Genomic DNA, 12,303 nt, shown 5'->3' on the forward strand with positions numbered 1-12,303 from the left:
ATCGTAGCGCAACTTCCCATATATAAATAAGTGTAACGTGAGTATACATATATATATATATATGCATATTAAGTTTTCAGTTATAAACTGTGGAGAAAATAACTTAAACTAGAAAGTCAGCAACATTTATTGTCCAAAATCAAACAACAGTAAAACCTCACTGACCAGTTTATATATCTCCAATATATTTTTAAATGCGTTAAAAAATTAAATCACATGGAATGTGAAACACAGTACAAATGTATACTGTATGCAGTTGAACCCAGCTCAACTCGTACTACATACAACAACTGAAATTCAGGGTGTACAACCAGTACAGTCACAAATGTTCATGTAATGTGGCCCCCATTCAAATTAATTGCTGTGCGATATCTCTTAAAGGGGACATCTTATGCATCAGCGGTTTCTTTTTACAATTTATGACATCAAGGTGATTACACACTGGGTAAGTCCAGTAGGGTACTGGGTAACACTTGAGGCACTACGAGTGCTTTGTTTTCTGTAAGAAGACAGGGTAGACAGCCAGCAAGACTGTACACTGTATACTTATGTAAGTCTACATACAAACATCAAAGTAACACTGTAGTATCAAACTTCACTACTAACCACTGCCAAACATCCAGGTTCATTCTTGGCTTTCAACCTTCTTCTGGACCTCCTTCTTGGTTATGCCATTGTAATGAGAAGCTGTCATCAGGTTCTGTGGAACAGGTGGGCGGAGCATGATGTAGCTCATTACCATTCAAAGGTAAACTCACAGAACTGAGCCATCAGAACAGGGCTCCTAAACAGGCGTGTAAAGAATCCAGCTGTGCTCAAACTTTAGTTTTTTCCGACCGTAGCATGTTCCCAATGTTTCATTTAGACAATATGGAACTATATTAAATTGCATAAAAGAAGCATAATGTCCCCTTTAAGATCAATGCAAAAAAGTATGTTAAGTTACATTCAGTGTTCACAATTCTTTTTTAAGGTTAGAGATTTTTTTATCTGAAACATCAGTGATTTCGAAGTACTGGTGTTCTCACTTCTCTCTTTTCCGCAGATTAAACACAGCTTAACAGAATCAACCTTTTTTTTATAATTTTCCACTCCGTGAATTGTACATTTTCATTTTCGTACCTTCTCCACTAAAGGTTATCTACAAAAACCCCTTCTTTTGATGCTATGACGCGACATTCCCCATGATGCAATGTGAAGAAAGAATGAGGATCCAGTCCTTTTTGTTCCAGAGCCTCTCTGAGGAGAACTGGTGGCTCCATGTAGAACTGCACACAAAAGACAGAGTTAGCCAGACTAATTTTCCCTTCTTTCCCACATAATGATTTTGTACATTTTAGAGCTGAATCAGTTTGCTTTTACTGTATGTAAAAATACTATAGGCCATTAAGCAGAGTCTGACTGTTGTACCTCATGTGCAAGTGCAAATGTTCCCCAGTGAATGGCCACAGACTTTTTGGCCTGAAGGTCCAGGTGAATCTGAACGGCCTCCTCTGGATCTACGTGTTGGCCCTTCATCACTTCCCTGAAAAACAGGACACACGAGTGAATCTTTTTTATTGACTGGGCAGTAATGACGTTCAATTGTTGACCTTCTGACCAAGTGGTTTTTATTCCCACTATGTGTGGACTAAGGTTGGCATTTTATGGCAGAAACGAGGGCTGTATAAGGTAAACACTGTTTATAGCATTTTAATAGTACCTTGGACAATAGGCTCCAATTGGAATCGCGGCAAGATCAAACGGTCCGAAACGTTGGCCTATTTCTTTAAAGGAAGCACAGTAGCCAGTGTCACCAGCGAAGAAGAATCGATGTTCAGGTCCTAAAATTGTCCAGCTGCCCCATAAAGACTGAAAGACAGGAATATTCATAAAAACACAAGCAACTCTCAGCTCACTTTTCACAGCACCAATACATAGTTACTGGTTTAAAGGCCAAAAGACAATCAGCTACTTTGTTATCGTCCAGAGCTGTGCGTTTGCTCCAGTGCTGAGCAGGTGTGCAGACAAAGGTCACTTCATCGTGACCTGGGACACAGTTCTCCTGCCACCAGTCCAGCTCCATCACGTTCTCGCAGCCCATTTTCACCAGCCAGTCCATCAAACCCAGGGGCACAAACCTGCAGAGTGCACACAGTGACTGGGGTCACGGGTCTTATTCATGGCAATGGAAATGTGCAGCTGTTCTTCATACACACCAGCGTAGCTCTGCTCCAAAGTGTGCATTGAGGCTGGCTACAGATCCAGCATCCAAGTGATCGTAGTGTGAGTGACTGATGACGACGGCATCAATTCTGGGCAGCTATGGACACGAGGGCACCAAAACTGACATGTTAAAAAGAAACTGAATGTTTGGTTAGTATTGGTTCTTGTTTGTTTTTCCACACAAAAACAAACAACAAAGATTCCAAACCTGTTCCACTCTGCAGGGGGGCCCTCTGTACCTTTTGGGCCCAGCAAACTGGACAGGCGATGCCCTCTGGCTGAAGATGGGGTCAGTAAGAATATTCAGTCCGTTAATTTCAACCAGAACTGTGGCATGACCCAGCCAGGTGACTCTCAGACCTGGATCAGAGTCAGGCAGTCCTTGGTTCTGGACAAAGTAGGGTTCCAACACTGGGAGTTCAGCATCCAGCGCCTTGAGGAAGAGGATGGAAAATTAGCAAATGTTACCTTTGAAATTTTTTAATGTGAGTTTTCACACTGCAGCAATCTTAAAGTAAAACATGTGTCCATCAAAACAAACTGTAATAGATTAATTAGTAGGGAGGGTGTCAGAGTAGAACTATGACGGAGGCATCGCTGTCTCTACTCAACAGGTTAACAATACAACTGGGGAAAAGACAACTATTACTGAGGAACACTTTCTTTGTTCAGACAAAGGGTTAAACAGTAGTCTGCTGCTCAGTTAAAGCAGCTTTTTGAGCTTGTTAAGCCTCAACTGAGCTCAGCAAAGTTTCTACTCTGTGCTTTCACTGGAATGTGAGCTAAAAAAAAAAGCAGGGTTTTCAATATAATTCCAGTGTCAATTTGGTACAGAAACATTATATTTATTTACATCATAATAAATATAATAATGATTAGCCAATGTTCGTCATCGTATTTATGCAATAAAGTCTCACCTCTTTGCTTGTTGGCACATTGCTATGGTCTTTATCCAAAAAAAAGAACTTGAGAAACGCTGCGGTAGAAGGGAAGCGCCATGTGGACCAGGGGTTCATCCAGCGGCCATGTTTGTCACGACAGGACTTTGTCACTTCTTCCTGCAGGCATAGCAAGTGACAGCATAAAGGACACTGTTTTAGATATGTATTAACTGGTAAGAACTGAAATCTTACCTCCAGTCGATAGTCCAGACGGAAGCTCTTGCGTGACGATTGGGAGGAACTGGTCTTCCTCAGGGTTGGACCAGTCGCCTCTCCACCTTCTGCACCCCTCAGCACCTTAACATTCTGGAGGGGTAGCAGAAAAAAAAAACTAAAACGTGTAAATTAAAACAGTGTACAGCTCTTTTATTATTATGTACATGCTCACGATACAGATTTTGTTTTTTTTTTTCTTCCAATACTTCTCCTTTATAAACCTCAGTTACCACATTACAAGCCCAAATGGTCAAGCTCACAGCAGACTATGGTCATTTGGTAAATTATTCTTTCAATGCAACTGATTGTCTTACAGTTTAAAAAACTCTAAATGTTAGCTGTTGGCTATTTTTGTGCATTTTTGTGAATGTTTAGCATTCGTTAGGGTAACTTTAGGTACATCTGGACTTTGACAAATAAAACTGTCAAATACATTTCCACCAAAACACAATGAGTTTAAACAGAAGCCATCTCACCTCCACCAGGCCTCTTCTCTCCTCCAAGGCTGCTTTGCCTGAAGCTGATTGCCTCTCCATGGAAACACCACACCTGAAGGAAATTATTTTAATTATCCAGCTGATTTGAAGACAGTGCAATCAGGTTTGCTTTTCCACTTCTGGACCTGTGGATGCAACCTTACGTTTTTTTTTACACTGACCAAAGCAGGTTCTGCAGTGAGAACAGAGAGCTCGTTACAGCTGTCAGGTCTACTGCTTTACATGAAGGACGGACAGACATTGACACAGAGGATCATTTTAACTGTATTCAAATCAAACCGATAACAATGGTGAATGATATTGGTGCCAAAGTCCCGCAATAAAGCTGTTGCAACTATTTAATGAAATGTCACCATTTTAAGAATGACTTTGATATGTGACCAATTCTGCACTGTTTTTACTGCGGTCATAAGGAAGTCAAGAAAATAAAAAAGTGTTCTTAGTCTAAAACAATAGCAATGAGGAAAGCACGACTGTGCCAGAACCAAGACCTTTGGCTGTTGTGGGTACACTGTGTCAGCCAAATCTAATCCAATCTAATCTAAGAAAAAAAAATCAGATTACTAACTTCCCTTTTATTCATAATCACAAACACAGCCATACCTTATCCTCATACCCAACCATGTAATTAACCAGGTCACTAATTCTGGAACCTCTCATGATGATTCCACTTTGTTGTCCTATACCTGTCTTTTCCCTGATATTGCACCTTCTTGAAATGCTTTGACACCCAGCCTCCCACGTCCTAATTCTAAGCAGTATGTTTTAGTTCAACAAATAGAATTCAGGCATTTGTTTTATATATACAGAAACTGAGAAAGAGAAGAAAAAAACACCAAATATGTTTCAGTTGAAAAGAGTGGGTGATGAAGTAAGAAAATTGACTTAACGTACAACTTCATGTCAGCAAATTAAACATGTTCCAGAGCCTAATAACCACCCTTTCTTATCCTGCAATTATACACATGAATCACAGTGAGGCGCACACCCTGAACGAGAACCATACACATCCACTGGCACTAGGAAAAACAACTGAATTAATGGTGCTGTGCACAACATGGTGCTGTGTTTTTACAGTAGCACATCCAGTAATCTGTGCACTCGCACTGAGACACCAAATACATCGGTGTTTTGCTGCCCTCACAATGCACTCAGCATTATGAATGGACTTAGACTGCACACTACACACAGATACTGGGACAACAATGGAGCTCTATGGGCGACAAAATCAAAACAAAGCCCTGCGTGGGCCGGCAGTGTGCCCGATTAGGTCAGATAAACAACCTACATGATCTAAAGTTGAAGATGCATGTCCGACATTTAAAGTTTACTTATTCTGCCAAAAATGCTGTTCTAACCAATATGTGTTTTCTAACAAGAATAGATTTCTAAGATTAATAATGTGTGTAGATAAAAAAAAAGAAAATCATGAATGGAACTCATGTTGTCCCTATATATCGAAGGTTATTATAGAAAACAAAATTACAAGCAACTTCATTACTGGTAAAACTGAGGTAAAAGCAAAGATTATTTTGCTACACACATACTTGTCTCTGTGTAGCTGTAGGAACACACAATAGCTTCAATAGTCTCTTACTCTAAACATAAAATATAACATTCATTCAAGATCAAGACAAAACCACTTATTGCTTATGAAACGTCAGTTAAAGTAGTGAGGACTGGATTAAATGTCCCCTTCATGGATGGTTTTGTCCATGTCATTTGTCGTGACATGCACACTCAGACATGTTTACAGACCTTCCTGATTACAGGCTTCCGTAGGAGCTTCACGGTAATGTAGAATTATTATTGTTTTTGTTTAAACTTACCCGAAGGTTGAAGTAAAAACGCAAAGAAGCTGCTGTTTCCTCCGACGGGTGACACGTTTCCTGTACCTGTGTTTAAGCACCGCGCTGCCTCACTGTCAAAACGGGACATTTGCCACCAGCTTTACGGCTCTGTCGCTGAACGAAGTACGCATTTCACTGTCCGGCCGATATTTTTAAAAATTCCTTTTTAACAAATGCGACCCTAGCATTACAGGCTTCGTTTAAATATTAGGTTAAAACTAGGTCATGCGTTGGTGTTTGATGGGCTGCGGGGGGATGAGAAAAAGATCCTCATCTTTTCTGGAGCCGCTCTGACTGTGACGTCGCTGCTAAAGCCTTAAGTCACGTGACAGCGGCACAAACTCCGTAGGACTTATAAATAAACGAAAACTGACAGAAGATTTAAAAAGAGGGCTTAGTGCAATCACTTAGTTTATCCGCTCACTGGATAAGCCAGGACTGTTGAAAAATTGTGATAATTATAAAAAGATTATACATGTAAAATTCCCATGTAATATATATATATATATATATATATATATATATATATCAAAAGTCACTGTGTGAAGGGATAACCATGTTGAATCTGCAAGTGTGTGAGGGAAACAGACTCTACAGTCCCAAGTCCAGGATTGAGATTTACAAACACCTTTACTTTTATTTAGGTCAAACAAGAGTACTTTCTGGAATACCCCAATATTTAATACAATTCTGACGGCAGTCCTGTCTGAAAAGTATACTTAAGAACGTTCAACAGATAATAATAGTCTAAAACTATCTACGTTCGAAGTACAAATGTAAAAAAAGTGTTAAAAGTTGTTTTTTTTTCTAATACCCCCGGCCTCAGTTGTTATGTATTTAATTATTCTCTAATACAGCACTAAAATGTCGACTCACCTTAATAGTTGGGTTTTTGACCATAAGAGACTGACGTCACTGGCCTTTTCTGTGTGTTTACTACATTTAAAACAGTAAGTCTGGAACAAACGTACGGACCTGAACAACAGTGTTTCCATTTCAGGTGTTTAAATTTCCGCATATTGTTTTTTGGTAAGTTTTACTTAACAGAATCCATAGGAGAAAAATCGCACGTCTACAGAAGTATTTGGAATGAGCACCGCCGATTCTGAACTTGGTGGTGTTACATTTAATTCTGCTCCTTGTTTACAGTATAAGTTTTGGGTTACTATATCACCTACCGCCCTCACTCGGTTATCGGGGGGATTACAAACAACATTACATCGAAGACACATTCTTGTCATTTATTATATTGAAACGTAAAAAATAAATGTAATATTTCCTTTAAAAATATACAATTGTAACAAATTTATAACAAATTGTAACAAATTTATAACTCATAAAGCAGACTGTGAAAGCTATGTAAACACAACTTGAAAAAATTAGAAAAAATATTCTTTGATTAAGACAAGTCAATGCATGATACAAAAACTAAAGAAGTTAAGTATGTTTGCTTTTTGGACCTTTTGATATTTTGAGTTTTATATAAGTATATATGTATATATGACAAACCGCACCATGCCAGTGCAACTGGCTTACCTTGATTTCAATCACCTGATTCCAGACACTCTAAATAAGCTGGAGTGCAAAGTAGAATAAAGAACAACGCAAGCAACAATAGTACTGTAAACATGTTTACTTTACAAAGTCAATGACAGGTCGGTAGAAAATTTAAACAAAATTGCCAGTTCAATACAAAGAAAAGGAAGGTTGAGATTCTGACTGAATTATTTACAAAACAGAATAAAGTCCTATCATTAATTTTCTTTAGTTAAAAAAGAACAGCACAGACACTATTTGTTAAATTACTAAAACATTTCTTTTGGTGTTAGGATTTCTGATGAACGCTCTGTTGTGTGAGCATGTTTGTGTTCATCCACTTCTTAGTGATCCTTGTGGTCTCCGTCTTCCTCCAATTTCCTGATCTCAGCCTTCAGATGGTTGATGTTTTCCCTGCTGGCCTTTAGTTTGTCTTTCAGTTCTGCGATTTCCTGACTAGTTTTCTTCTTTGCCGATTCCATCTTCTCCTTAGTCTTTTGCTCCTGCTCACCAACTGTAAACATAAACCAGTACAATAATCACATGTTTCCCATATTTTGGGCAAATGTGTATCCACATTTTTGTCAATGATTTGAAGTGCACATACATTCTGTCTCATGTTTGTATGCTCCGAGAGTGAGTTGTCTTGACGTTGTGAGCAGTTGCTGCATCATTGCTGTAGGATCCTGAAAGATCTATTTACAAACACAAGATATTATAGTTTCCATAGACAATCATTGTGACAAAATGACTGAACTGCAACAAATTACAGACATTAGGAGGCCACAATAAACAGTTCCAGTAAAAACATTCTTATAATGTAATGTTAATTCATTCATTACTTTTACATACAGATAACCATTACACCCATCATTGGTGAAAACCACTCAGTCTCACCATTTCATCATAGAATTCCGAGACCACTGTCTTCTTTGGCATGGCACTGGAGTCAGACTGGAACAGCTTTAATAAGTGGTAAAGGGTAACCTAACAGACAAAAACAAAAATACAATTCAATTTTTTTGTTAAGAAAATCACATATTTTGATAAATACTTCTACTATTATAATACTACTACTTAAAGATCAGTATGTAGTTGTTTGCTGTAACATCAACATGAAATGTGTTTGAAATGGCAGCTCTTACCGGTCTTTCATTAGGGTCAATGAAGAAGATCTTAATGATGATCTCGAACTCTCCCCAGCCTGTCTCTGTGATCTCATATGGCGGTTTTGTGACCACTGCATTGTCAGCAAATTAAAAAAAAAAAACAACACATTGTCAAATACAGTAAAACAAAAGCCAACAAAATATCCATCGTTATACAATTTAAATTTAGCATTATTTCAATCGAAATTCCAATAAATAAATATAATGTGCACCCACCTCTGAGAGGGTTACCATAGCTTTCATGTAGCTTGAACTGAATTTTCTTCACATAAGCTGACATATCCTGAATAGAACAATCGTTATTAGTTGTACAGTACATTTCTAATTTTCAATGATGAGTTATTATTATTATTAATCAAATGTCTCTAATGTGTGTCGATCTGGTTCAGTAAGCAGGATCTCATTTACTCATTACCTCATTTATATAGGGCTTCACGTAAACAGACCATTGATGCGTGTGTCCATCCTCTTCTCGCTTCTTCCCAAAGTAGCGGGCAACGTTCCCGAACACGATAGGCTTCACAATAGTCACTCCCTGCATTTATTATAAGATTAAACAGTAGTATTGGCACACAACAACAACGGGCATCATTAGAATACTTTCAAAGGCCATTCGGAAAAACATGTTATAAAAATCCCAGACGTTACCTTAACTCTCCCTCCGGAATCTGGACCAAATTCAGTCATCTTTTTAAACATAGTACATAGACACAAGTGTCAATCTGATCACTCGTTCCACTGTATTCCAGGCTCGAAATCTATTTTTTAATCTTGCCGTCTAGGCAATACAAATGCGCCAAATACGGCGGCCATTTCTATTTACAACACCACTCAAACAAGCACCGGAAGCTGCAAGCGCAACGTTTTTCGATGTCCGTGAAGTGACATGCACACTAAGGTTCCGGGTAATAATATCAATCCCAGGACCGGAATAATGGATCACAAAATCTGATTAAAATAATTTCATACACGTTCGACCCGTTTGCGAAATACAAAGCATCATACTGTCTGTGATCTAATAAAAACAGAGTTTTTTTTTATTTCACAGCCACTACCCAACAGTTGACACAAGAACCACAACCTGGATGTTATTAGACTAATGTGCAAATATAAAATAAATGTATCCAACAAAAACAATTGAAAAATTATTTGATACAAAATTGTAAGTGTCAATTTCCCAGTTACACATTTGTTTGAAAAAAAAAGAGAAAAGCCACAAACCGGTATAATTAAATTTTTTATTTATTTATAGAATTTCAAATGTAACCAATTTAAATCCGTTTCAGCGGGTCACAAACTACCAAAAATCTACATTTGCAGCAAGTACCATCGACTTGAATGAAAATGTACGTACGTGGCCAACTTGAGGCACACATTCACATAAAATCCAACTATAATCATTAGAAATCATGCACTTACAAATGTAAATAGAATCTGATTTACTACGTACGAAGTTAAACTCACTAAAGTTAGGCATTAAAAAAATTTGTTTTAAATCTGTATAAAAGACCTAACAAGGAAACTTTTGTTACAAAATACTTAACACCTCGAGGTAATGTGTGTTGTTTGGTCTGTTCTTCTGTGGCTGGATCCACCTGAGAACACTTACCTTCAGAGCTGCAGAGAGAAATCACTACAAGGCAACCAAGTGAGTGTCAACAGACAGGCACTTACAACAACACTGACAGACAGGGCATTGGGAATTTGTTGACATGAAAGCATCAACTGCACATTAATATAAAATCGTTATGTCATTTCACTTTCCCTTGGTACCATTACATTTCTCATACCATCATTTAACAACTTGCAGTGTGATTTTCTAGTGTTTTAGTATTCGATTCAATTCCAAAACTATCCATTATGACCAGATGGAATTTGGAAATATCATGTTTTCCAATTCAACACTTTTGGCAGAAAAAAGTGCATCAAGTCTCCAAAGTAATAAAAACACATGAAAAAATAAATAAACAAAAATACAAACTTAAAGAATGATTTAGCAAATTGATCAACCTCATTTTTTCATAATAAAGGCATCCGGAAACTGAGCCTGAACAGCAGGTTTGAGCAGTTGAAACTGCTTTTTACCTGAACATAACTAACATTACCTATTACTAAAATGTATGTTAGAAACCACAACACTCAAAACTAAAAAAAGATGGATACAGTACTTAAATTCCAATTAAAATATAACTGGTGGAGGAAATCTGTTAGGTTCATTGTGAAATTAACAGACTGTACTTAAAAACAAGCTGCATGTTTAAGACTGTAAACAGAAATTAAAAAACATAACACTTATTTACACTTCACACCTTTTACCATATTATGAGCTACATCAGATTCACATCACAAACTCAACATTTTGGGGTCAAATCTTTTGGGGTGTTTTTTGTTCTTGTGATGGTTGATTTACAAAATAGCATACGACTCATTGTCAAAAATCACAGAGAAAACGTTTTTGGATGAAAAGGAAGTTTCACATTGTTTTTTCAAAGTTTCAAGTATGAGATAGACCTTCAAATTATACAGTACAAATCATCACTTTTGATCTGAGTAAATTTAGCAACATGTCAATCTATTAAATGTCTTTCTCTAGAAACAGAAGACAGCTTGATGAACAGCTTGTTTACCTCACACCAACTATTACTAAAGAATTTCAATATGAAAAACAAACTTTTCGCTCAATAGTCAACATTGAGTATAAACCAGCGTGTATGTAGAGGAATTCACCAAATGCAGATTGGACCTCAGTAAACATTTTTTTATTACAACACCATTGAGATTTAATCAAAAGCAGAGACATTTACAAACATACTAAGGGAAGAATAAACTAGAATGAGGGCGGAGAGAAAACATCAAACATGTACCCAATAAAAACTGATCTCTACACTGAATGTGCCCGCTATAACAGGCAAAGAAAATAAAAAATATATATGGGATGTAATGTTAACGTCTCTTATATTTGGTGGTCAAGCAAGCTTTTTATTCTCTCTTTGCGAAAAAGTGTCACACATATTCAACCTTACGTCAAATAAAACATTGTAAAAACCGAAGAGCTGTATGGAATTTGTTTTTTAGTTACCACAAGTACAGGCGCCTGGATAACATGGCCATACACAGGTCTGGATCCTCCATCTACTGCTCACAGTCAGACAGACAAAGAGGAAGGAGAGACATGGTGGGGTGGGTGAAGGAGGAAGTGGTGGTTGCTGTAGTCCAGTCTTGCAGTGTTGGAAGGGGGACAGTGGTGGTTTGCTTGCACGTTTAGCGTTCCTCCTTTTCTTTACATCCATCCTTGATCCTCTTGAGCTGAAAGGTGTCAAAACGGAGGGTGGAGTTTGGTTTCTGAGGCAGCCCAAGAGTGACACTTCCCAACCCAACCATTAAACCTCTACACTACACAAACAAAGTGCACAAGAGGGCTGGGTTCAATTCACCATCATTGCATAGGTCACAAAACTGGATTTCACAGTGACACTTAATCAAAGGCAGAATATACAGGAATTACAGAAAAGCAGAGGAATTATCATCTCATCAGTCATTTTGTGGGGCAACTTTAACAATTGAAGGCCAGGACGCTGCCAACAAGAAGCCAGATGCAATTAAATTGCGAAAAGCAACAGTTGTAGCCAAAGTTAGAAAAGGCCGGGGCGTTTCCCAACTTCATGAAAAAGCCCTGACTAAGTCACCTCTCTCTAAATAATTTTGTGCATATGAATTGGGCGGTAAGGTACATCCCCACTCAGGTTAGCTTTATATCACCCATGCTAAAGCAAACTGTGTCAAAAGGTTGACGGACCAGGGCATTCAAACTGCATTTGAGGCACCTCTTACAGGACATGGAGGGTAGTTACATGCAATTGCAAATAGTGACACAAATTCTTGCATATTC

General features: G+C 37.9%; 3 protein-coding genes across 8 annotated transcripts in view; all 3 read right to left on the bottom strand.

Moving 5' to 3' along the window:
* Positions 1–103: 103 nt before the first annotated feature.
* Positions 104–6,846, bottom strand: napepld (N-acyl phosphatidylethanolamine phospholipase D). Of its 2 annotated transcripts, none has more exons than XM_025057254.1 (10): positions 6,586–6,846; positions 3,839–3,911; positions 3,339–3,452; positions 3,123–3,263; positions 2,414–2,638; positions 2,199–2,302; positions 1,955–2,120; positions 1,703–1,851; positions 1,411–1,525; positions 104–1,268 (listed from the first exon to the last, which is right to left on the bottom strand). In XM_025057254.1, exons 1-10 carry the CDS (start codon positions 6,702–6,704, stop codon positions 1,131–1,133), a joined length of 1,344 nt encoding a protein of 447 aa, XP_024913022.1. In that variant the 5' UTR covers positions 6,705–6,846; the 3' UTR covers positions 104–1,130. The 2 variants fall into 2 exon arrangements, with proteins under 2 accessions (XP_024913022.1, XP_024913023.1); XM_025057255.1 differs by lacking the exon at positions 6,586–6,846 and adding an exon at positions 5,689–6,109.
* Positions 6,847–7,327: 481 nt separating this feature from the next.
* yeats4 (YEATS domain containing 4) lies at positions 7,328–10,996 on the bottom strand. The gene is made up of 7 exons (XM_008315706.3): positions 9,063–10,996; positions 8,830–8,949; positions 8,631–8,697; positions 8,391–8,485; positions 8,143–8,232; positions 7,853–7,940; positions 7,328–7,759 (listed from the first exon to the last, which is right to left on the bottom strand). The coding sequence occupies exons 1-7, from the start codon at positions 9,111–9,113 to the stop codon at positions 7,590–7,592; spliced, it is 681 nt and encodes a 226-aa protein (XP_008313928.1). The 5' UTR covers positions 9,114–10,996; the 3' UTR covers positions 7,328–7,589.
* Positions 10,997–11,157: 161 nt separating this feature from the next.
* The window catches only part of cpsf6 (cleavage and polyadenylation specific factor 6), an 11,015-nt gene continuing 9,869 nt past the window's right edge, over positions 11,158–12,303 (bottom strand). For all 5 annotated transcript variants that reach the window (XM_025057250.1, XM_008315705.3, XM_008315704.3 and 2 more), the window contains one exon: positions 11,158–11,720. The gene's annotated coding sequence lies outside the window, so the exon portion shown is untranslated. The remainder of the gene's footprint in view (positions 11,721–12,303) is intronic.

This window comes from Cynoglossus semilaevis, chromosome 8, assembly GCF_000523025.1.
Source record: "Cynoglossus semilaevis isolate Cse_v1.0 chromosome 8, Cse_v1.0, whole genome shotgun sequence".
Lineage (NCBI taxonomy): Eukaryota > Metazoa > Chordata > Actinopteri > Pleuronectiformes > Cynoglossidae > Cynoglossus > Cynoglossus semilaevis.